This window comes from Lepidochelys kempii, chromosome 11 (genome assembly GCF_965140285.1).
Source record: "Lepidochelys kempii isolate rLepKem1 chromosome 11, rLepKem1.hap1, whole genome shotgun sequence".
NCBI lineage: Eukaryota > Metazoa > Chordata > Testudines > Cheloniidae > Lepidochelys > Lepidochelys kempii.
The window spans coordinates 2,361,919-2,385,930 of record NC_136390.1 but is presented as its reverse complement, the minus strand read 5'-3'; the positions used below and the strand labels follow the sequence as shown (position 1 = coordinate 2,385,930).

The following is a 24,012-nucleotide window of genomic DNA, read 5'->3' as shown; positions in this document are numbered from 1 at the left end:
ACGCACGACTGCCATTCATGTTAAGGCGCCCCCAGGGCTGAAGGACCGGCACAGAGCCTCAGGAGGCAGAATTGCCCAGCTAGCTGCTGTGCTGAGCGGGCGCTGGACTGCAACGCGGGGAAACGTCAGCAGGGCCGACTGCGGGCCCAGCCCAACAGCTCTAGCCGCGGCCCCGTCGCCGGCACGGGGGCACGGGAAGGGTTACAGACGCCCCGTTCCCACACGGAGAGGCAGGTCAGCGCCAGGAACAGTCTCCCCAGCTGGAGGCAGGGCGCACGGGACGCAGGGGGACGGGGCCCTGCTCAAGTGCCCTTGAAATTCCTCTTCTGCCAGCAAAGCAGACAGCAGCGCTCCCTCCTGCCGCTCTCCACCGAGCAGGCCTGGCAGACGGTGCCCTGGCACAGCCTGTGGAGAGAGCCAGGCAGGTGACGCTGCACACGCGGCCCACCTCACCCCAGGCGCCCACCCGCCCACGCTAACCCTCGCCCCTGGGAGACCCCCACACACACCCAGAGAACGGGTCCCACACCGTCACTTTCACCAATTTCCTGAGCCCGGGAGGGGGGAGCGGGGGGGCCCCCATAATGCTGCAGGGCAGGGGGGAGCACAGAACCCCAAAATGGTGCTGGGCAGGGCTGGGCGAGGGAGCCCCATAATGCCGTGGGGCAGGGCTGGGCAGGGGAGCAGGGTAATACCAACACGCTCCCATGACCAGATGACTTGACACGCCCTCTGTTCCCAGCAGCCTCTCCCCCCGCCCGGCTGCTCCCCCCCTCGTGGCCATGGCCCCTCACCTGCACTGGTACCTGCGGGAGAGAAACCCGAAGTCCTGGCTGCAGCGGGCACACAGGCTGAGGTCCTGGGGCACCACGCTGGGGGCCCGGGGGTCGATGCCCTCCGTCTTCTGCCACAAGGCGTCCTTCTCCCTAGGGGGCAGGGGAGAGGGCCCATCATTCCCTTCCCGTGACGCTACCATTCAACTCCAGCCCAGCCCTGCCTGCTACCCCCTGGGCTTCCCCTGCCAGCCCCCAACCCTTCAGTCTAAAGCCCCAGCCTTGCAGAGCCCCAGGACCAACTCCAGAGGCCTCATAGTGACGCGTCACCCCCCCAACTGCCAGGTGTGAGCAGGGCAGCCTTTGCAGCTCCCTCCCCATCACAGGAGTGTGCGTGTGACCTGCCCATCCCCTGCCAGAGCCAGCTCCCTCGTGATCCCCCCCAGCAGCAGACTCCCTCTGCCTCCCTCCCCGCAAACCCCCACCGCTTGACCCACAGGAATCCAGGCATTCGGTGGCCTCTCCATGGGGCAGCCGTTACACCCACACACACTTTGGAGGCGTGTTACACAATGGCCACAGCTGCACGCAGAGCCACAGCGACCGCACACAAACGGCCGATTCGGTGGCCAGCGGCTGGTTTGTGTGTGCAATGACCCTACGCAGTGTCTCACACGATTCTCGCCCCCCGGTCTGGCAATCGGGGCTACACTTTGCGACCTGACAACACTACAAAGTTGTGCACGTTGGCAAAAATAACCCCAGCTATCCGTACAAAATGATGGGGTTTAAACTAGCGGGCACCGCTCAAGAAAGAGATCTCGGAGTCAGGGTGGATGGTTCTCCGACAACATCCACTCAGTGTGCAGCAGCCGTCAAAAAAGCGAACAATGTTAGGAGCCACTAGGAAAGGGGTAGATAATAAGACTGTGACGAAGTGGGACTGTCTGATCCAACTGTTGATTTCATATCCAACGAAATCAACAGTTGGATCAGACAGTCCCACTTCATCACATCTCCCTTAGGCCTTTACCAAGGAGGTTTATTAGACAACAGGAACACGGTCTAAACCAGAGCTTGTCAGTGCAGAGAACAGGACCCCTCAGCCGGGTCCATTTGGGGGGGCAGCAAGCCAGACAACCACGTCTGCCCTTCACTCCACGTCCCCAGCCAGCCCCAACTGACTCGCCCTCCAGCCCCTCCTCCTCTGGGCTTTGTCCCTTTCCCTTAGGGCTTCTGATTCCTTTGTTCTCCAACCCTTTAGCTCTCACCTTGCAGGGGGGAAGGGCCCAGGCCATCAGTTGCCAGGAGACAGAGTGTCGGCCATTTATGTACCCTGGCCCTTTGCTCTGCAACAATTACACCTCTCATCCCTACACCTAGAGACTTAAGAAATGCCTAGGGGAAACTGAGGCACCCCTACAGTATTCAGAGGAGACATTAGGAACAGTCCCACTTTGTCACAAAGACATATCACAGTGCCTCTATATAAATCCCTGGTATGCACACCTTGAATACTGTGTGCAGTTCTGGTCACCCCATCTCCAAAAAGATACACTGGAATTGGAAAAGGTGCAGAGAAGGGCAACAAAAATGATGCGGGGGATGGAGGAGAGATTAAAAACGCTGGGACTGTTCATCTTTGAAAAGAGACGACTAAGGGGGGATGTGATAGAGGTCTATAAAACCATGACAGGTGTGGAGAAGGTGACTAGGGCAGGGTTATTTACCCCTTCACAGAAGACCTAAACCAGGGGTCACCCAGTGACATTAACAGGCAGCAGGTTTAAAACAAACAAAGGGAAGGATTTCTTCACACAACGCACAGTCAACCGGTGGAACTCACTGCCAGGAGATGTTGTGAAGGCCAAAAGTATACCCGGGTTCAAAAAAGAATGAGATAACTTCCTGGAGCTAGGTCCTTCAATGGTTATTAACCAGGATGGGCAGGGAGGCAACCCCCTGCTCTGGGTGTCCCTAAACCTCTGACAGCCAGAAGCTGGGAATGGACAACAGGGGGGAGGGTAGCTCAGTGGTTTGAGCTTTGGCCTGCTAAACCCAGGGTTGTGAGTTCAATCCTTGAGGGGGCCATTTAGGGATACGGGGCAAAAATTGGGGATTGGTCCTGCTTTGAGCAGGGGGTTGGACTAGATGACTTCCTGAGGTCCCTTCCAACCCTGAGATTCTATGATTCTAACGGGGATGGATCCCTCGATAATTGCCCTGGTCTGTTCCTGACCCCCTGTGGCCGTTCTTGTGTGCACTAGGGTCGCACCAACATCACCGGGGAGCCAAGGTGCTGAGCCAACGGTCTGTGCATTTGCAGAGCTCTGGGTCTGGCGTAGCCGCACGGCTCAGCACCATTCGCTGCGGCTGGAGGGTTGAGGCTGTTTGAAAAGGCAGCTCCGAGGCCTGGGCTGGAAGACGAGCGGGGGGGGGGGCAGGGACCGCGGGGGGGCCCGAGGCGTGGTCCTGCTGGGTGCTGGCGCCACCTGCTGCCCAGCGAGAAGGAGCTCGGTGTTTCGGAGCCGAGCTTCCCAGTTGTGCAAACGTAGCTGCTACTTAAGAGAAACCCAGGGGCTGGGGACCGCAGGGGGCTGCGGGTCGGGACTGAGGGGCACCGGCAGAGCTGTGTGTTTGGGGGGCTCAGGGCTGGGACCGCAGGGGGCTGCGGGTCGGGACTGAGGGGCACCAGCAGAGCTGTGTGGTTGGGGGGCTCAGGGCTGGGATCGCAGGGGGCTGCGGGTCGGGACTGAGGGGCACCGGCAGAGCTGTGTGGTTGGGGGGCTCAGGACTGGGATCGCAGGGGGCTGCAGGTCGGGATTGAGGGGCACCGGCAGAGCTGTGTGGTTGGGGGGCTCAGGGCTGGGATCGCAGGGATCTGTGGGGCGGGATTGAGGGACACTGGCAGAGCTGTGTGGTTGGGGGGCTCAGGGCTGGGATCGCAGGGATCTGTGGGGCGGGATTGAGGGGCACCGGCAGAGCTGTGTGGTTGGGGGGCTCAGGGCTGGGATCGCAGGGGGCTGCGGGTCGGGATTGAGGGGCACCGGCAGAGCTGTGTGGTTGGGGGGCTCAGGGCCGGGACCGCAGGGGGCTGAGGGGCAGGACTGAGGGGCACCAGCAGAGCTGTGTGGTTGGGGGGCTCAGGGCCGGGACCGCAGGGGGCTGAGGGGCAGGACTGAGGGGCACCAGCAGAGCTGTGTGGTTGGGGGGCTCAGGGCCGGGACCGCAGGGATCTGCGGGGCGGGATTGAGGGACACTGGCAGAGCTGTGTGGTTGGGGGGCTCAGGGCTGGGATCGCAGGGGGCTGCGGGTCGGGATTGAGGGGCACCGGCAGAGCTGTGTGGTTGGGGGGCTCAAGCTGGGATTGCAGGGGGCTGCAGGCTCAAGTTTCCAAGTGATGGAGCATGGAGGCTGCATCTCCTCCCCCCGACCCTGGCTCCCACAGCCTGGGCATAGTTTTGGAGGGCTGCCCGCCAACCCCCCCCAATCTGCAAACCTCTGGCCTGCCTGGAGTGTGCCCCCCGCGTGACGTGAGGCCCCAGATATAGAGGCCAAACTACACCTATGTCCCACAGGACTCCCGCCTCGCTCCTCGCCCCCAGCCCGCTCACCGGAGCAGTTCCAGCAGCCGGCCCTTCACCTCCCGGACGAGCTCCTGCTGCTCAGCCAGCTGCCCTTGGTGTTTCTTCTCTTGCTCTTTGGCTTCTCTCTGCGCTTTCTCCAGCGCCAGCCTGAACTGCTCCCCGTCCTGCCGGGCCCTGGGCGGAAGGACAAGCCCTGAAATGGCTGAGCCCTGGCAAGCGTTAGCTGCGGGCTGCCGGAGAGGAGACGCGGGATCCACCGCTGGGGTCTGTCGCTAGGACAGGGAAAGGCCAGACGGGCGCCACTCTGGCCTGCAAGAGCACCCCGCTGCAGCAGTGATGTCCGGAAGGGGCTCAGCCCCATGCTGCCTGCGGACAGGCCTGAGCCACCCCCGCCAGAGCCTGGTGGCCAGCTGAAGCTCCCCTGTAGAAAACACCACTGATATTCCTGGGGACAAATGAACGCCGCAAAGCAGGGCTCGCGTCTCGCCGGGGCGGGCAGGAAACCCAGAGACGATCCTGCCGGGGGGCAGGTTTGCATAGGTCTGTATCTGAGGCCGGCTGGGGAAGGGTGATTTCCCCTGGAATGGAGGCCGGGGTGGAACCACAGGGGAAAGACATGGGGTTTATGCCCTTTATCGACACTCGGGGCCTGAGCGTTGGGGTTTTACATCCGGCTTGGTTTTTAACACTGGGTCATCTCCAACCCAGGAGACTCTCTGGCCACCTGCAGATCTAGCAGGATCACCACCCCTGAGCGGTCGGGGAGCCGAGCAGCAGAGGGGAAGGATGTTTATTCGGAGCATATGGAGCTCCCTGGATTTCAGTTAACACAGGCACCTAGGGGGAAACTCTCAGTGCTACAGGCTCAGCATGGCCATGCCTTCTGCGAAGGCCCCAGATCTGTGGGCCAGATTCGCAGCTGGTAGAAACCCAAGGGCTCCTCTGTTGAGGAGCTGACCAGCATCTCTGAGTCTTCCTAGAAGTTCTGTGTCTAAAAAGGGGAGGAGCAAACTCGCCCTGGCTCCCGCTCCTATGGAAGAACAACCAGACCCCCTAAGAACCCCAATTTGTAAAGACCCCAAGGGCACAAGGCACCTTCTTCCCTCTCTGCAATTCACCCCGAAGCACTGCGTACAGTCCTATTGGCTGAAGCACCCTTTGTAGCTTGGACCGTTGGCGACTGTGCATCATCTGATTGGCTGGTGCGTCAGTTAGTCAGCTATTGGGCTCTCATCCGATTGGCTGATGTGTCGGTGAGCTTGCAGCAAGGGGTACATTTGACTCTGGCTGTCAGCATTTCTAAGGTGCCCATCACCACAGTATCTGGGCTGGCCGGAGCCCAGCTGGTTTACTGTCCTCGCTTTCTGTGAGCCTCTCGTTAGACCCGATTCTGATCACTTCCCCCCCAGTGCTGCTGGCCTTAGTGGCCTGACTTTCCCAGCTGGGTGAGCGAGGTCAGAATCAGGCCCGCAGGCTCGGGCAGCCGCTGTGCATTGCGAGGGATCTGGCGGGCACGGGCGCTTCCACCCCGTGCAGCACAGGGCACCGGCCGGGCTCACTGAGTCTCCTACCTGCCCAGCTGCTCCGCCAGGTGCTTTGCTTCCTCCTCCTTGGCCTTTAGCAGCTGCCCTTTCTGCTGGGCTTCCCGCATTGCCTTCTCCAGGTGGGTGGTCAGGTGCTAGCAAGGCAAAGCACTAAGGTGAGGCCAGGCGTGGGCTCCCCAGCTGGACTACATCTCCCATGATGCATCCCAGCCATGTGACAGCCCTCCCCAAGAGGGGAGACCCTGATGCATCATGGGAGATGTAGTCAGACCAGGGAGCCCAGGACATAGTAGTGTCCATGATGCACAGCAGCCTTATGACGGTCATGATGCCATTGTGTCCTGTCACCAAGGGGGGGGACCATGGTGCACCATGGAAGATGTAGTGTGACCAGGGAGCCCAGGTCATAGAGGTGAATGGCTGAATGGGGCACCCGAACTACAACGCCGACGATGCACTGCAGCAGCTTGTCTGAATCGAAATATTTCGCAGTTCGATTTTTTTTTTTTGTGCCAAAAACTCAAAATTTCCCAAGGAGAACCCCTCACCCCCACTTCCCTCCCAGCTTCACCCCCACGTCCCTCCCCCATTGCCCTCCAGCTCCATGTACCTCCCTTCAAATGGCCAGCTCCTACCTTCACCATCTCTTCGACACCCTTCCTTGCTTTCTGCTCTGGACTGGCCTGCTCCCGCATGGCCCCTGCCCCCAGGTCCTCCAGCGGCTCTCCTGGCAGCACCTGCTTGCCCGTCGGTGGTCCACCCCCTCCAGCCGCTTTCTCCTCCGCTGCGCCCCGTCCTCTGGCCAGCCCCAGGGGTTCCTCATCCCCAGCTTCCAGCCGGCCGCCTCCCACCGCCCGCTCCAGCTCCGCAGCAGCTCGGGCCCACGTCTCCTCCAAGGCGTCCTTCTCTGCCAGCACGGCAGCGAGCTGCCCCCTGGCCTGCTCCAGCGTGTCGGCGGCTCTCTGCTTCTCCAAGTCCAATGCCTGCACCTGGTGCCGGAGCGCCACGATCTGCCCGTCGCTCGCCTCCTTCTGCCCGGCCAGGGCGTCCTGCAGCCGGGGGTCCTCCCGCTGGCTGCGGGCCCTCAGTTCCTCCAGCTCGCCCCGGAGCCGCGCTGCCTCCTGGGCACGGCTCTCCAGGGCGGCCGCGGTGGTTTGCACTTGCGTGGCCAGGACGCCTCTCTCTTCGGCGGCTCCCTGCAGCAGGGCCTGGAGCTGCCGTTTCTCCTCTCTCCCCGCGCGCCTTTGCTCCTCGCACTCCGCCAGCTGCCTCCGCAGCTCGGCCACAGCCCTCTCGTGCCCGGCTCGCGCCTCGGTCGCTCGCGCCTCCAGCTGGGCCTTCTCGCTCGCGAAGCCCGCGGCTGCTTCCGCCAGAGCGGCGTTTGCGGCCAGGGCATCCCGCAGCTTGGCCGACTGCCCCTCCAGCTCCTCCTGCCGGCCCCGTGCGCCTTCCTCCTTGTCCCTCAGGGCCCTCTCCGCCTGCTCCAAAGCCGCCTGGAGGGAGGCCTGTCGCGCCTGCCCTGCGGCCAGCTCTTTCTGGAGATCCTGAGCCTCCAGCCGGGCGGCCGCCAGCCTCTGCCCCTGAGACACCGCTGACTCCAGCTGGGCCTCGCGCTCCCGCTCCAGCCGCCTGCCCTCCGCCAGGCCCCGCTCCAGCTTCTCTCTCAGCCCCTCGGCCTGCAGCTCGGCCTGCCGGAGCCTGCCTTCCAGCGCGGCCCTCCGGGCCGTCTCCTCCTCCGGGCCGAGCGGGGGGCTGCCGCTGGGCCCTTCCCGCTGCCCCTGGCTGAGCTGGCTCTGCAGAGCCGCCACCTGGGCCTCCGCCTCCTCCAGCCGCCCTTCGCTCGCACTCAGCTTCTCCTGGAGCCCCCGGCACCGCGACAGCAGCTGCTGGTGCCTCAGCTCCCGGGCTTCTGCTCCCGCCAGGCACGCCCTCCTCTCGGCCTCCTGCGCTCGCAGCCGCCCCTCGGCCTCCTCCAGGGCCTGGGCAGCGGCCCGAGCCTCCTGGCGCCGGCCGGCCGCCGCGGCCGCCTCTTGCTCGGCCTCGCGCGTGGCCCGGGACAGCCGCTCGGCGAGCTCCTGCCGCCACTCCTCCCCCTCCGCCAGCCTGGCTCCGTGCCACGCCTCCAGCTCTGCCAGCTCCTGGGCGTGGGCTGCCCGCAGGGACGCCGTCTCCTCCTCCCTCTGGGACAGCTGCTGCCTCAGGGCGCTCACCAGCGCGTCCCTCTCCTCCAGCGTGTCGCTCCGGAAGGCCTGGGAGGCCTGCAGCGCCCGGATCTGCCCGGCCTGCTCCTCCGCCCGGCGGCTGCAGCGCTGGGCTGCCTCCTGCCGCGGCCTGTCGGGCTCCTCGCTGTGGCCTTGCGCTGGCTGAGCCACCGCGGACTCCAGCTCCCGGGCTGCGGCCAGGCTGCATTGCAGCTCCCTGCCCAGCGCCTCGACCTGCAGCCGCAGCTGGGCGTTAGCCCTCTGGAGCTCAGCCTCTGGCTTTCCGCCTCCGGCCGCCTCCCAGCCCCGTTGCTGGGACCCCGCCTGCCGCCCGCTCTCCTGGCTCCTCTCCAAAGAGGCCGCCGTTGACGTATGGTCCCTGGACTCTTCCAGTCCGGTCTGGAACTGGTCATCAGGGCTGAGCCCCGGAGATCGGCTGACCTGTCCTGGGAGCTGGGGCTCCTCCTGGGGTCCTCTCCCGGCTCCGCGGTGTTTCTCGCTGTCTCCAGCTGGGTTCCCAACCTACAGCGGATGAATAAGAGAGCAGAGACAGAACGAGGGACGGCTTCGTGGGAGATACCTGGGGACAAGGGGGTCTGGGCCCCTGTTTATGGCTGGGAGGATACCCACCTGCTCCTACGCCCAGCTAGCGGGCTTGGGCTCTTAGCTCAGGTGGTAGAGACCCGGGCTTTGGAGCTCGAGGTCCTGGGTTTAGTCCCCCGGCAGCCCAGCCCAGGAGCTCTTGGCTGATCAGCTGCATCAGACCTGCCCGGGATTCAGTTAACGCCAGCTGAGGCACTGTCTACGCCGAGCTCTTGTAACCCGGTGGCGGTGCCGGGCTCAGAGCTGGTTACAACTGACCTGGCCAAGCTGCGGATCCGTCCACAGCATGACTGGGGCTGCATGCCCGCCTCCAATGCACGCTGGGAAAGCCGGGCGGGTAGCGCTCCCCATGCCCGCGGACCAGCACCGGCCAGCTTTGCAGCAACACATGCTGGGATGCACCACGGCACAGAGAGCTGGGAGGACGGGGGCGTCAGCCAGCAGAGTGGGGCGGATCTGGTCTGCCTAGCCAAATAACCGGCAGACAGCCTGGTGACAGTCAAGCAGCAGCCTGGGCTCCTGGCCCGGGTGAAACCAATGAATGCTACGGTCCGTTCGCCCAGGACAAGCGTCTCTCCCCCCACCCTGGGGCGGGATCACCTACCGGCCCGGCTGGCTCCTCCTTCTGGCTGTTCACGGGGCTTTGGCTGGAGGATCTGGACAGAGTCCTAAAGGAAACAAACACGCTCAGGGTAACGGCCTGGCAAAGTCTCCCATCATTTGGAAGGTGCCTGACTCATCTTGGCCACTCCAGCCGTTTCTACCTCCTCTGACCTATCAGCCTTCAGTGACCAAAGACTGAATCCTGCCAAAGGGAGCTGCAGATGCCCACCCGCGGGCAGTCTGGCCCCACTGCCCCGCATAGTGACATTTACATTGGAGAGAACCCCTGGGAAAGTAACACTCCGACTGGAAACATTTCCCCAGCCCCCCGGATAAAGCTGCCCAGTCTCCCCGGGGTCCTATATGGATGGGCTGGGCCATGCTGTTTCCATGACACTGCTCTTGGGAGACAGGGGGTCAGAAACCGCTCTGGCAGGGTGTGATCAGAACCAAGCCCGGACCAAAGCCCCTGTTCTTGGAGAAGTTTCTCCTAAACCAGCAAATCTGCTCATAGACTTGAAGGCCAGAGGAGACACTGGAGAGGAAGACGAACCTCCCACTTCCCCCCCGACCCCGGGTCTCTCCCAATCTTATCTGGGGGAAATTCCTTCCTGACCCCAAATGTGGCGATCAGTCAGACCCTGAGCATGGGGGCGAGACCCAGCAGCCCGACATGCAGGAACGAATTCTTGGCAGTAACTCAGAGCTCTCCCCGTCACGCATCCAGGTAAACCAGAAGTTTGGGGCAGGGGGCACAGGCTGGGATCTTGCATTTAGGGACTTGATCGTGCTTTTCTGCTGAATTTGGGCCCTGTCCAGCCTTCCCTGGCTGCAACACTGAAGACTGGCTAGGTGACAGGCCCTGATCAAGGTTACCCTATTGCTACGGCGCCGTGGCAGGTGGCCCAGTTGTTGGTTCCAGCTCCTAGCCGTCAGGGGTCTGGCCCCATTGTGGTTAGCCCCTGTGTATGACCTAAACCTCATCCTTCTCCCAACTTCCTTGTCATCTGTGATGGGGTATGTGACGAAGCAGGGAATTTTCTTAGTGTTCTGCATGAACACTATGTGTGCCTCAGTTTCCCTGTGTGCAGCGTGTGTGTAATGAGGGAATGGGAGATGGTTTGTGGTTGCAGAAGACCAGGTGTGACCTTGCCTAGCAGTCTGGGACCTCAGCCAGAGCACAGGGGCCTGTTACAGGAGTGGGTGGGTGGGGTTCTGCAGCCTGCGGGGTGCCGGCAGTCAGAGTGGATGATCACGATGGTCCCTTCTGACCGCAACATCCGGGAGGCCAGTGCTTAACACCCAGCTGGGCGTGTTCCCCCGTCTGTGCCTGGAAGGCCCTGGCTGGCGCTCGGAGAGGAGGGGGCAGAACAGGCTGGGCCGGACCCAGAGAGAGGTGAGGGCCGGGGAAAAGGCGGATCCTGGCTGCCCCACCCCTCCCCTCAAAGGGCGGGTCCGTGGCCTTTACAATGCAGGCTCCCGCACTCGGAGGCTGACGTGTGCGGATGGGGTTTGACGCTGAGCTGGGGAAGCAGGGACCAGGCAGGGCCCGTGAGCACTGGATCTACTTGCTTGGCTAGGGTTGGAGCCGTATGGGCATGTGGGCTCTAGCTGAGATGGGCCGTCGCCCTGAGCCTGAGCCATGCCAGCTGGGTGCCAGCACGCGGTGCCAGAATCATAGAATCAGAGAATCTCAGGGTTGGAAGGGACCTCAGGAGGTGTCTAGTCCAACCCCCTGCTTGAAAGCAGGACCAATCCCCAATTAAATCATCCCAGCCAGGGCTTTGTCAAGCCTGACCTTAAAAACTTCTAAGGAAGGAGATTCCACCACCTCCCTAGGCAACGCATTCCAGTGTTTCACCACCCTCCTAGTGAAAAAGTTTTTCCTAATATCCAACCTAAACCTCCCCCACTGCAACTTGAGACCATTACTCCTTGTCCTGTTCTCTTCCACCACTGAGAATAGTCTAGAACCATCCTCTCTGGAACCACCTCTCAGGTAGTTGAAAGCAGCTATCAAATCCCCCTCATTCTTCTCTTCTGCAGACTAAACAATCCCAGTTCCCTCAGCCTCTCCTCATAAGTCATGTGTTCCAGACCCCTAATCATTTTTGCTGCCCTTCGCTGGACTCTCTCCAATTTATCCACATCCTTCTTGTAGTGTGGGGCCCAAAACTGGACACAGTACTCCAGATGAGGCCTCACCAATGTCGAATAGAGGGGAATGATCACGTCCCTCGATCTGCTCGCTATGCCCCTACTTATACAGCCCAAAACGCCATTGGCCTTCTTGGCAACAAGGGCACACTGCTGGCTCATATCCAACTTCTCGTCCACTGTCACCCCTAGGTCCTTTTCCGCAGAACTGCTGCCTAGCCATTCGGTCCCTAGTCTGTAGCGGTGCATTGGGTTCTTCCGTCCTAAGTGCAGGACCCTGCACTTATCCTTATTGAACCTCATTAGATTTCTTTTGGCCCAATCCTCCAATTTGTCTAGGTCCCTCTGTATCCTATCTCTGCCCTCCAGCGTATCTACCACTCCTCCCAGTTTAGTATCATCCGCAAATTTGCTGAGAGTGCAATCCACACCATCCTCCAGATCATTTATGAAGATATTGAACAAAACCGGCCCCAGGACCGACCCTTGGGGCACTCCACTTGATACCGGCTGCCAACTAGACATGGAGCCATTGATCACTACCCGTTGAGCCCAACAATCTAGCCAACTTTCTACCCACCTTATAGTGCATTCATCCAGCCCATACTTCCTTAACTTGCTGACAAGAATACTGTGGGAGACCATGTCAAAAGCTTTGCTAAAGTCAAGATACAATACATCCACTGCTTTCCCTTCATCCACAGAACCAGTAATCTCATCATAGAAGGCGATTAGATTAGTCAGGGATGACCTTCCCTTGGTGAATCCATGCTGACTGTTCCTGATCACTTTCCTCTCATGCAAGTGCATCAGGATTGATTCTTTGAGGACCTGCTCCATGATTTTTCCAGGGACTGAGGTGAGGCTGACTGGCCTGTAGTTCCCAGGATCCTCCTCCTTCCCTTTTTTAAAGATGGGCACTACATTAGCCTTTTTCCAGTCATCCGGGACTTCCCCCGTTCGCCACGAGTTTTCAAAGATAATGGCCAGTGGCTCTGCAATCACAGCCGCCAATTCCTTCAGCACTCTCGGATGCAACTCGTCCGGCCCCATGGACTTGTGCACGTCCAGCTTTTCTAAATAGTCCCTAACCGCCTCTATCTCCACAGAGGGCGGGCCATCTCTTCCCCATTTTGTGATGCCCAGCGCAGCAGTCTGGGAGCTGACCTTGTTCGTGAAGACAGAGGCAAAAAATGGAGCTGGCGGCCTCCCCTCTCGGGAATGCAGGTGTTTGCAGCCCCGGGCTAAGTGGGGAGGGATGTGCTTGGGGGCTGGCGCACGCTGGGCGGGGCGGGGGGGTGGGGGGTTAGAATATGAGCCGCACCTGATGCACGAGGCCTGAAGGCTGCATGTGCCACGTGCCTCGCTCCCAGCCCGCAGGCCATGAGCACTCAGGAGAGACTCGGGGGACTGCAGCAGGGCTGGGCTAGCAGGGGGCTGCGGGTCGGGAGTGAGGGACGCTAGCAAGGCTGGGGGGAGCCCAGGGCCGGGCTAGCAGGGGGCTGCGGGTTGGGAGTGAGGGGCACCGGCAGAGCTGGGGGGAGCCCAGGGCCGGGCTAGCAGGGGGCTGCGGGTCGGGAGTGAGGGGCGCTAGCAAGGCTGGGGGGAGCCCAGGGCCGGGCTAGCAGGGGGCTGCGGGTCGGGAGTGAGGGGCGCTAGCAAGGCTGGGGGGAGCCCAGGGCTGGGCTAGCAGGGGGCTACGGGTCGGGAGTGAGGGGCACCGGCAGAGCTGGGGGGAGCCCAGGGCCGGGCTAGCAGGGGGCTGCGGGTCGGGAGTGAGGGGCATGAGTACAGCTGCGTGTGGGAAGTTTCTCTAGCACCCGTCCATGCTGCCGCCAGCTGCGTTTGTTGGTGCCCCCGCCCCCTGGCGCCCCGACACTCACTCGGAGAACATGGGCCAGGCCGTGTCCAGGTCGGCTCTCTTGAGGGCCAGGTGGAAGGTGACGCCGTCCAGCTCGTAGAGGCAGCCCATGACGTCGGCTCGCAGCTGCGGGTGCAGGAAGGGGCTCCGGGCGTAGTACCAGTCACTGCAGCCAACAAGCCAGAGGGGCCCCTGAGATCCCAGCCAGCCCCTGCCCCAGCCGGCTCCGGGCAGGCTGACCGGGGGTGCCCTGGGCTCCTGGCTCACTAGCCAGCTGCTGGGAGGCGGTGGCGCCTGGGCGGAGAGAGAGTGCGGTGCCCTCTGCGCTTCATGGCACCCCCTGGTCCGGGGGGACAGGGGGCTCACAATCTGCCGTCTTACAGGAAACGCACCGGGGGAGGGTAGTTCTGGTCTACTGACAAATCCCACCCCCTTTACATGCTGCCTCCGACTCTTCCCCCTCGGTCTCCTTCCCTTCCCATTATTTCCTCCCAGATCACTTCCCACGGGGAAACTGAGGCACAGAGGAGGGCGACCATTCACACGGGGTGTCCGTAGCAGAGCCACGAGTCCTGACCCCCCTTGGCCTGAGCTTTCACAACAAACCCATCCGCGAGCCCAAGGTCAAAGCCGCAAAGGGCGCGGGGGGAGGGCATCATTTTGTCCTGGGGGCTTAACGTTACGTGGCTCAGGCGGGGAGATCTCCAGCCAAGTGCCTGAGCGCACGTGGTGTCCACGGGAGCCGCACGATGGCACGCTTGTGTGCTCGCACGGTGACCCACCTGGCTCCTGCCACCCCAGGATTTGCGCTTCGCCCTCCGAGGAAACAGTGCTCCTCGCTGGCAGGCCAAGCCACGAATACGCCACCTGCGTCCACAGGGAGCTGCGGGAGCCGGGCCCGGGCCAGCGCACGCGAACGAGCTGCCTCGACGTCGCTTTGACAGCGCGGCTCTGGCTTTCCAGCTCCCCCCGTCCCCGGCTTCAGAGCTGCAGCGACAGGGATGTTCCCCGTGCTCCCGCCAGCCCTGATCCTGCAGCCGGGGCCGGGCCAGGAGGCTCGCTCCAAGGCGCAGTGCAGACCTCTGCTAAGGCGCCTCGGGGTGGAAGGAGGTCCCAGGGAGCAGCCTGCTTGGATTTGCCTCCTGCAGCATTTGTCCCTAGGGCCGGTCCCTGCTGCAGCGTCTCTCACTGCCCGGGGGTCATTTTTCCCCCTCCCTCCCTGCCCATCTCCCTCGGCTCCCCTCTCCCCTTTGATCTGATGCCCCTCTTGCTCCCGAGCCTGGGGCTTCCCCCTGCGGCATCTCAGGGTTTGTCTATTCCCCCGGCTCCTGCCCCACTGCCGGGCTCCTCACCTGGTCATCTGGGGGTCCAGGAAGCAGAGCTGCAGCGACTCTGCCAGCTGCCGGTGCACCAGGCAGTAGCGAATGAAGGCTCGTCCTTTCCCCACAGGGGTCCTGAGCTGTGGGCACACGGAGGGGGGAGGATCAGAGGCGTTAGAGGAAGATCCTGCCGGCCCCCTGCTCTGCCACCCACCTCCCGCCTGTCTGTCCAGCCCAGTCCTCAGCGGCTGGAGCCGCCTGCTTTCCCCAGCCTGGGCGGTGACATCTGCTCACGGAAACAGGGCGAGACGGTTCCTCGAAGGTCTAGCCCGGCCTCCTGCACCCAGCCCTGCCAGAGTCGATGTTCTTCTAGGGCAGCCTTGCAGGGCGCCCTGACGGAGCTGGGGGTGCGGTGGTGGAGAAATCCCAGGGTCGGGAGTGAGGGGCACCAGCAGAGCTGTGGGGGGGACGGGGGGAGGACCCAGAGCTGGGCTGGCAGGGGGCTGCGGGTCGGGAGTGAGGGGCGCCGGCAGAGAACTAGAAGCGGGATGGGAAAATACCCTACAAAATGGTTCGAGGGGCACCGGCTGATCCCCCTGGCCGGGGCAGCAGAGAGGCTGGGCGTGTTGGCAGCAACAAAACGTCCTACAAAGCAAGCCAGAGCCCCAGGACCCAGCGACGTCCCCACCAGCAGCCCGTGGAGATTCCCCGCCCTGCACACACCTTCTCCAGGGAGCTGACAAATCGCACGCCCTCGTGCCCCTGGCGCTGCCTCGCTAGGCCTTGGCACAGGAAGTCCCAGTAGTCCCGCCGCTGCCCGAAGAAACTCCTCTTCTCTTTCAGGTCAAACTGAGCCGGGCAAACACAGACGGCAGCTGTGAGCCCAGCAGAGCGCGGGATCCCCCAGCCTGCCCGCTGCAGCGGCTGCCCGCCGGCCGGAGGGGTTAGTAGCAGGAAGGGGGCTGTTGCTTAGGCCTGTGGTTCCTGGCTGCTGGGACAAGGGGGGTGGGGAACTGGGGTTCACCCAAGGCTCCCCCTACCAGTACAGGGCCACTGCTGCCCATGCCCCTGGCTGGCCATGTTCCTACCCCCCACGGAGGCCATCATGGGAACATAAGAGCGGCCAGACTGGGTCAGACTAAAGGTCCATCTAGCCCAGTGTCCTGTCTGCCGACAGTAGCCAGGGCCAGGTGCCCCACAGGGAGTGAACAGAACAGGGAAATTATGGAGTGATCCCTGGTAAGTCCCTTGCCCTCTCTGTGCCTCAGTTTCCCTGTCTGTCATGGGAATCATGAAACTGGCCTGCCTATGTCTGGCAATCAAAGCCAAGTGCTGTGTGCCATTATGGGGAGGTGAGGGGAGGTTCTTCCCAAAACCCAGCAGTGCTGGGGGCCAGTTCTGAAACACAGCTGGTAGCCTCCCTTCTGCATGGAAAATCCCAGCCCTAGCGGGGAAGGGGGTGTGTGGGGGACTGCATTCAGCCAGTTCTCGGCCGCCCCGGCATCAATAGCCACGGACCTCACTTGCCTGTCACCTCTGGGAGCCTGCTCATGGGGGAGCCGAGGCCACGCAGGTGGGGAGGGGCTGGGCCCACGAGCAGTCGGGGGGGACCAGTTTCCCTGACTGGGGCGGCAGGAGCGGCAGGTTCCCCGGCTCCCTACCTGGAGCAGGAACTCCAGCTGGGCACAGAGCCCGTGCAGCTCCTGGCTGCCGTCGGTGACCGGCAGCCTCCGCTCCTTGTAGTTCTGCTTGAGCTCCCCGATGGTATCTGGAAGGGACAAGGGGAGCCGTGAGCCGGCGATTCCCAGCCCACCCACCTGGGCGACGTGACAGACACCACGGAGCTGGGGGGACTGAACCCCGGGCCTGCCGCTCTGCGGGAGCACCCCCCAGCCGCTGAGACCCTCTGGGTCCAGGTGCCGTGGAGGAAGCCCAGGTGAAAAGAGACAGGTACCAAGCCGGCAGCCTGGCTTGGAGAGAAAGGGAAAGCAGCCATCTGAACAAAGGGGGAGGGAAAGTTGATAGCAACGAAAGTAAATTAGAAGCTGGAGCGTGTAGAAAAGGGATTGGGACGCAAAAGGAAATCAGAAGTAATCAAGGGCAGTGGTTCTCATCGCGGGGCACACGTACCCTTGGGGGTACGCAGGGGTCTTCCAGGGGTGCATCAGCTCATCCAGAGATTTGCCTAGTTTACAACAGGCTGCATAAAAAGCACGAGCGAAGCCAGGAGAAACTAAACTTTCCTCCAGACACTGAGGGGTTTACGCTGCTCTGTATACTACACACGGAACTGTACGTACAAGATTTCGATTCCAATGGATTTACCGGATCGTGATAGGGTAAAATGAGCAAGGCCGCCCTTGGTCAGTACTCCTGTGTGGTGACACTTTTGTCTTTTTATGGCTAATTTTGTAAGCAAAAGTGTTTTTTTAGTGAGGTGAAATGCAAGACAAATCAGCCTCCAGCAAGGGGGCCACTCATCTGGAAAGTTGAGAGCCCCTGGGCTAGGGCAGGTGGACTTCAGAGCATAAGAACCGCTCGTGCAATCCTGGGTTGCCAGTTCAGGAAGGATGGGGATGGCTTGGAGAGGGGTCGGAGAAGAGCCAGGAGAAGGATGAAAGGGTTAGAGAGAGTCACGGAGCTCCGTCGATGTGGCTTAAGGAAGGCGACCAGATCCCAGGCTAAGTGCCAACACGGGGAGCCACGGCTTGAGAACGGGCTCCTCCGTCCGGCAGAGAAAGGTCTCACACAGCCCAGTGGCTGGAAGACGAAGCGCCCCCCCCCGCCCCCCGGAGTGGAGACAGGGCGAGGCTGTTAGGGGAGAGGCATTAGCCAGGGGCACAAGGTGCCCAGGGTGGGGCTGGCCTCGCCAGCGGTGGAAATTCTGAACTCAGGCCTGGCTGTTCCCCTGGCCTGCTCTGCATGACGGGGACGAGCTCAGGGACCGGCTCCGGCCCAGACTGGGGGATCCCCTCGGGCCAGGCCACGCTGAGTAACTCCTTTCCCGTCTGAGTCACTCCTCGGTAGGAAAGCACCCCCCCCCCGTGGGTGTTAATGCTTTAAGCCGTGGCCTGTACGAAGCTACACTGATCGTCTGTCTGCCAGGCACCCCCCTTGCAACCGACCCAGCCACCCCCCCCCAAAAATAGCTCCCTACCTGGCCAGTGACCCTGCCCCGGGCACCCCAACCCCTGCTAGTTCCAATCTGTACACTTCCCACCCCACTCCACCCCCCAGGCACGCTGGCCTGACCCACCTCCCAGTTGCTTGTTCCCAGAGGCCCCCTCCTAGCTCCCCACCCCGGCGGGGGGCCGCTCTGGGGCCAGGTGATTCCACACCCCAGCGATTCTGCACTGCAGGGCAGCTCTCCGGCTGAGCCAGCCTGTGCCCCTGACGTGGGGAGCTGGCAGCCGCCTCCCCTCCCGGCACTGGTACCAGGGCTGCGCCCGGCGGGGTGTCCCCCCCCACACACAGGCAGGGCGGGGGGTCGCTGTCGCACTTACTCCTTAAGTCCTGAATCATGCGGAGGAGTTCTCCGGCTCCTGCCATGGTGCCTGCAATGGGACAGGGTGGGGTTAGAGGGGGGGCGAGGCGGTGCTGAGCACCCAGCGCTGTGGGTCTCTCTCTGCCCCAGGGGGAGATGCTGCCCTGGCAGCTGACACCTCTGTGAAACGTGACCATCGTCCGGGAGCACTGGGGGGCCCGAGTGGCGTGGCATGGGGTGGGGTGATAACCGCCCTGGGCTGTTACGCTGGCATCTCCCACCCTGCTGCAATGGCATCATGCCACGCTGCAGGGCCGCGACGGTGTCACGTGGCTGGGCAGGGTCCTGCCTCAAGCCCGGGGGTGGTTTGGGCGGCAGGAAAAGAGGCAGGAGCCCCTCCCATCCCCCTCCTTGCCTCCCTCCCCTCCCCCCGGGCTCCCCCTCTTCCCACCCCTTGCTCCAGCCAGGCGGGCTCTGAGTGGCCGTCCAGCCCTCTGAGGTCCTGGGTGCAGAGGGGCCCACGCTGCACTCCCTGGGTGATAGAAGGGGGTGAGACGCAATCACCCCATTGGCCCCCTGGCCCACGCCGCCCAGCCGTGGCCAACACCCACGATGCACCTGGGCGTGGGAGATTCCCTCCCAGGCCTGCCCCAGAGGGCACCAAGAACCTGGCATCTCCCAGCCACGCTGTGGACTGAGAGGGGCCCTAGGAGCTGGCGTGACCCACCACCCCCACCCACCCAGCACCTCAGCAGGCCGTGCCATGCAAAGAGCACCAACCCCGCCCCGTAGCTCAGCAGCTGGGCTGGGCTGAGGGACAGAGCTGAGAGAGCAGTTCCATTAGCTGGGAGCAGTAGTAGGTCCTTATCCTGAACCAGCCACTGGTTGGGGGTTGTCACACCGTTCGGGGGGGCGGGGGAGGTTACAGAAGCCCAGGCCCGATGCTGTGGCCACCAGCACATTCCCGAGCTCCAGCAGACCCTGCACCCGAGAGGCCTGGACCCCCCCGGACCCCCCCAACAGACCAGGCTGCACCCCAAGTCACTGCGATGCTGCCAGCTGCAGCCCCATCCGACTCCTCTCCCTGCCTCCCACCTGCCTGGAAAGCCCCAAGTTCCCTGGCTCCGCACACACCCAGCAAAGCTGACTAATAGCGACCCGCACGCAGGGAAGTGCTTTGGAGCTGAGCTAGCCTGGAGAAGGGGGGGTGCGGAGGTGAAGGGCTGCAAGGCCCCCGAGGGGATTTGAACCAGCCCAGGGGCAGATTCTGCTCTCGGGAAGCCTGGCGTGACTCCTGGCGTCCTGCCGGCACCCAGGGCCTGTGCCCGAGCCCACCGACATCCAGGTAAAGGCTCTCCTGGGTGCCGGATCAGGCCCACAGAGGAAGCTCCCCCTCTCTGGCAGGAGCTGTGTGTAACGCATGGGTCGGGCAAAGTGCCCCACGCCCTGGGCCACGCTGCCAGGGGCGGCACCTCGCAGCTGTGGCTCGCAATCGCTGGAGGCCACGGGGTGTCAGTGAACGTGGCCGCAGCCCCCACGTGTTGCCAGGCTGGGGCCCACCCCAGCAGCTTGTCTGCCCGTCCCCACGGTGCCGGGAGGAATGGCAGGACTTACTGGCAAAGCCCAGAACCAACGGGCATGGAGCGCCGTGGGCATGGCTGGGAGAGCGCAGGAGAGCAGGACAAAGGCCAGCCGGGGTCTTTCCAGAGAGGGGCACGTCCCCCAGGTGGGTAGAAATGTTCGTCCTCCGCTATTTCTCACCCGCACATCTTGCAGTCCCTAGTGATCCCCAGCGGGGGCTGGTGTGACCCTGGGGACCCAGGCGGATACGACCCGAAGCTAGTGATGTCCCCCCTCCCCCCGGCGCTTGCTGGAGCTAGTCGGGGGCGCAGTTCTCTGTACCCGGGGAGAGGGGAGGCTTCCAGGCTGTCCCACAAGGAGAATCTTAATAATCATCCAAGTGGGACATTAAATACTGCCCCCCCCAAGCCCTGCCAAGAATCCCACTCTGAGCTCAGCCCTCTCCCATGGCAGAGGAACATTGGGTCGGTTTCTGCTTCCAAAGCAGACCCACGGAGGGCTGCCCGCCAGGCTCAGGGGTTTCTATGGGGAGGGCAGCATGGCTAGTGGTTAAAGCAGGGGACAGGGACGCAGGACTCCTGGGTTCCATTCCTGGTTCTGCCACAGGGTGGCCCTGGGCCAGTCCCGTCTACGTCTCCGGCTCTGTCAAACGCGGGGGTGAGGCTCACCTGCGTGGGGATCTCTCGGGGGAAGGCCGGGTGGCTCGAGGCTGAGCACATCTGCTAGCGTCCCTCTCCTGGCAGCTGGGCCTGGCGTGGCTCTCCCCGCTGCTCACAGGCTGCTTCTCCTTTCACGTGGGAGTCGCTGCTTCCCAAGGAGGAAGTGCAGGGCGTGAGCTCTGTGCGGCAAACAGGAACCCCAGCACCCCCATTCCAGGAGGAGCCGAGCGGCCGTGTCTGAAATATCTGCCCTGGGGGAAACGAAACAGACACAAAGCGGGAGCTGGGGGGAGGTGAGAAAGCACTGGATCTGGGTGAGCTCCGGACCAGGGGGCTGGAGAAAGGGGGAGCTAGTGGGGGTCATTGATGCTGGCTCACAAGGACACTGCATGGCCCGAGCCCAGCTTGACCGATGTCCAGGGGGCACCAGATCTGGGGGGGAGCCGGGTATGTCCGTATGGGCCCCTCTTAGCCATAGCCCACGCCCAGCCCTGCCTGAGGCAGCTCGGGCCAGATGGCACCGCGGGATGCGAGGCCTCGCCCAGGGGAGCTCTCAGAGAACCCTCTTTGCTCCACCGCCCCCCAGGCTGCAGCGGCAGGGGCTGGCCAGCGAGAGCCCCAAGAAGCTCTGTGATCCAGGACCCAAAAGCCTGGCTGCTCCGGTTTCCCATCACCGAGTGAGACCAGTGCTGGATACTTCAACAAGGCCAGCCAGCCCCGTGCCCTGGGGTTGAGTCCTTCCTGACCCCAGCTGGCGCGCAGCCCTGAAGCCTGTGGGTGGATGGTCCTTCTCCCTGCACCCTAGTGGTGTCACCACTGGGGCTATGGCCAGTCACCAGCCTAGTCCTCCCAGCGAGGCAGACGTGGGTGCACGGAGCCTGCAGAGCCCTGCCCTGCTCCAGGCTCGGGGGTTAAGCACTGGTGTCTGCATGGGGTGTCCCCTGCCTGGGATGGTCCCTTGGCACACAGGGGCTGCCATGCTCCTGGCAGGGCAGGTTTAAACCTCCCATCGCAGCGGGCCCTAATTCTACTGCCCGCGGGGGCAGCCTCAGGAGAGCCCCTGAGCCCCAAGTCTGGCCTGGCAGGGCCCTCGCCAAAGCTCCCAGCTGTTGGCTGAGGGGAGGGGGCGCTGCCAGGTGGGTAAGCGGATGCCCCAAGCTTGGCACTGCAGCAATAGCTCCCAGCAGGAGCCAGCAGCCCCCCAGTGGGCGTCCAGCCCCACCCGTCACTCACAGCCACCCACAGGGCTGGACCAGGGGATTCCCAGAACCTGGGCAAGCAGCTCTATTTGCAGGCCGCAGCCCTGCCCAGCTGCCCAGGGCAATTCTCAGCTGTAAGGTTGCCAACTTTCTACTTGCACACAACTGAACACCCTTGCCCCACCCCCGCCCCTTCTCCAAGGCCCTGTCCCCCGCTCACTCCATGTCCCCCCTCCGGCTCCTACGTGGAGGCGCAGCCAGGCAGCTCCGCGTGCTGCCCCGTCCGCAGGCGCCACCCCCCCGCAGCTCCCCTTGGCCGCGGTCCCTGGCCCAGGGGAGCTGCAGAGCTGGCGCTTGGGGCAGGGGCAGCGTGCGGAGCCCCACCTGGCTGCCCCACGCGGAGGAGCCGGAGGGGGGACATGCCGCTGCTTCCTGGGAACTGCGTGGCATGGAGGCGAACAGGGAGCCTGCCAACCCCGCTGCACGGCGCCGCCAACCGGACAGTCAACGGCCCAGTCAGTGGTGCTGACCAGAGCTGCCAGGATCCCTTTTCGACCTGGTGTTCTGGTCTAAAACCGGACACCTGGTCACCCTACTCTCAGCCCCCGCCGCACCCGGCCCCTGGGCTTTGCCCTGGTGAGCGCTCGCCTCCTGCCCCAGCCCCAGGGCGTGGGGGTGCTGGGCGGGGGATGGGCAGGGCTCCCCAAATCCCTGGGACTGACAGTGCCGGCTGCAGGTGCTGGTTCAGCCTGAGTCAGGTGCCACTGTGACCCGCCTTCCCCAGGTTTGGAGACATGATCGTGCCCCATGCCCGGGGCCAGGCACCAGCCGAGCGACTGCAGCCGGGTTCCTGTCTCTGACCCCCACCCTCCCGCCGGCCCTGGGGCAGCCAAATGCCTCCTACCTGTGCCAGCCTCTGGGGGGGACCCTGCCCGGGGGGGAGAGGGCATGGGACGGGGCGGGGGGGCTCCCCGGACCTCCTCCCCAGGCTGCCACTCGCCACCTGCAAAGTGAAAGCAGGAAGTGGCCCTGGCTCCCTCCCCACCGAGTCAGAGCGACAGCTCCGGGGAGGAGCAGGGGGCACCGTATGGGCAGGGGGAAGAGCCCAGGGCTGGGCTGGCAGGGGGCTGTGGGTCAGGAGTGAGGGGCACCGACAGGGCTGGGGCAGGAGGGCAGGGCTGGGCTGGCAGGGGGCTGCGGGTCAGGAGTGAGGGGCACCGGCAGGGCTGGGGTAACGGGGGGCTGCGGGTCGGGAGTGAGGGGCACCGGCAGGGCTGGGCTGGCAGGGGGCTGTGGGTCGGAGTGAGGGGCACCAGCAGGGCTGGGGTAACGGGGGGCTGTGGGTCGGAGTGAGGGGCACCGGCAGGGCTGGGCTGGCAGGGGGCTGCAGGTCGGGAGTGAGGGGCACCGGCAGGGCTGGGGTAACGGGGGGCTGCGGGTCGGAGTGAGGGGCACCGGCAGGGCTGGGGTAACGGGGGGCTGCGGGTCGAGAGTGAGGGGCACCGGCAGGGCTGGGGTAACGGGGGGCTGCGGGTCGGGAGTGAGGGGCACCGGCAGGGCTGGGGTAACGGGGGGCTGTGGGTCGGAGTGAGGGGCACCGGCAGGGCTGGGGTAACGGGGGGCTGCGGGTCGGGAGTGAGGGGCACCGGCAGGGCTGGGGTAACGGGGGGCTGTGGGTCGGGAGTGAGGGGCACCGGCAGGGCTGGGGTAACGGGGGGCTGTGGGTCGGGAGTGAGGGGCACCGACAGGGCTGGGGCAGGAGGGCAGGGCTGGGCTGGCAGGGGGCTGCGGGTCAGGAGTGAGGGGCACCGGCAGGGCTGGGGTAACGGGGGGCTGCGGGTCGGGAGTGAGGGGCACCGGCAGGGCTGGGGTAATGGGGGGCTGCGGGTCGGGAGTGAGGGGCACCGGCAGGGCTGGGGTAACGGGGGGCTGCGGGTCGAGAGTGAGGGGCAACGGCAGGGCTGGGGTAACGGGGGGCTGCGGGTCGGGAGTGAGGGGCACCGGCAGGGCTGGGGTAACGGGGGGCTGTGGGTCGGAGTGAGGGGCACCGGCAGGGCTGGGGTAACGGGGGGCTGCGGGTCGGGAGTGAGGGGCACCGGCAGGGCTGGGGTAACGGGGGGCTGTGGGTCGGGAGTGAGGGGCACCGGCAGGGCTGGGGTAACGGGGGGCTGTGGGTCGGGAGTGAGGGGCACCGGCAGGGCTGGGGTACCGGGGGGCTGCGGGTCGGGAGTGAGGGGCACCGGCAGGGCTATTGGGGGGAGCCAGGGTTGGCATCGCAGACCTGTGGGGGCACCAGCAGAGCTGTAGGAGCACTGAGGGGTTCTGGGATTGACACCGGTTCAGAGGTGAGAGAGCCCCCTCCCCTTTCTGCAGCACCTGGGTTTTCTGGGGATCCCCCACCCTGGGCTGGCTCTGGCATTGGCCGCGTGAGTCTCTGGCAG

The 24,012-nt window shown here is 63.8% G+C and overlaps 1 protein-coding gene across 3 annotated transcripts; it reads right to left on the bottom strand.

The window, feature by feature from the left end:
• Window positions 1-220: 220 nt before the first annotated feature.
• Window positions 221-22,605, bottom strand: RUFY4 (RUN and FYVE domain containing 4). Of its 3 annotated transcripts, none has more exons than XM_073304925.2 (13): window positions 22,476-22,605; window positions 20,382-20,623; window positions 18,152-18,202; window positions 16,310-16,416; window positions 15,372-15,497; window positions 14,682-14,788; window positions 13,352-13,495; window positions 9,313-9,376; window positions 6,540-8,627; window positions 5,932-6,038; window positions 4,388-4,534; window positions 795-926; window positions 221-405 (listed from the first exon to the last, which is right to left on the bottom strand). In XM_073304925.2, exons 3-13 carry the CDS (start codon window positions 18,195-18,197, stop codon window positions 303-305), a joined length of 3,171 nt encoding a protein of 1,056 aa, XP_073161026.1. In that variant the 5' UTR covers window positions 18,198-18,202; window positions 20,382-20,623; window positions 22,476-22,605; the 3' UTR covers window positions 221-302. The 3 variants fall into 3 exon arrangements, with proteins under 3 accessions (XP_073161026.1, XP_078710881.1, XP_078710882.1); XM_078854755.1 differs by having other exon boundaries at window positions 20,382-20,618; XM_078854756.1 differs by lacking the exon at window positions 13,352-13,495.
• Between the last annotated feature and the right edge of the window lie 1,407 nt (window positions 22,606-24,012).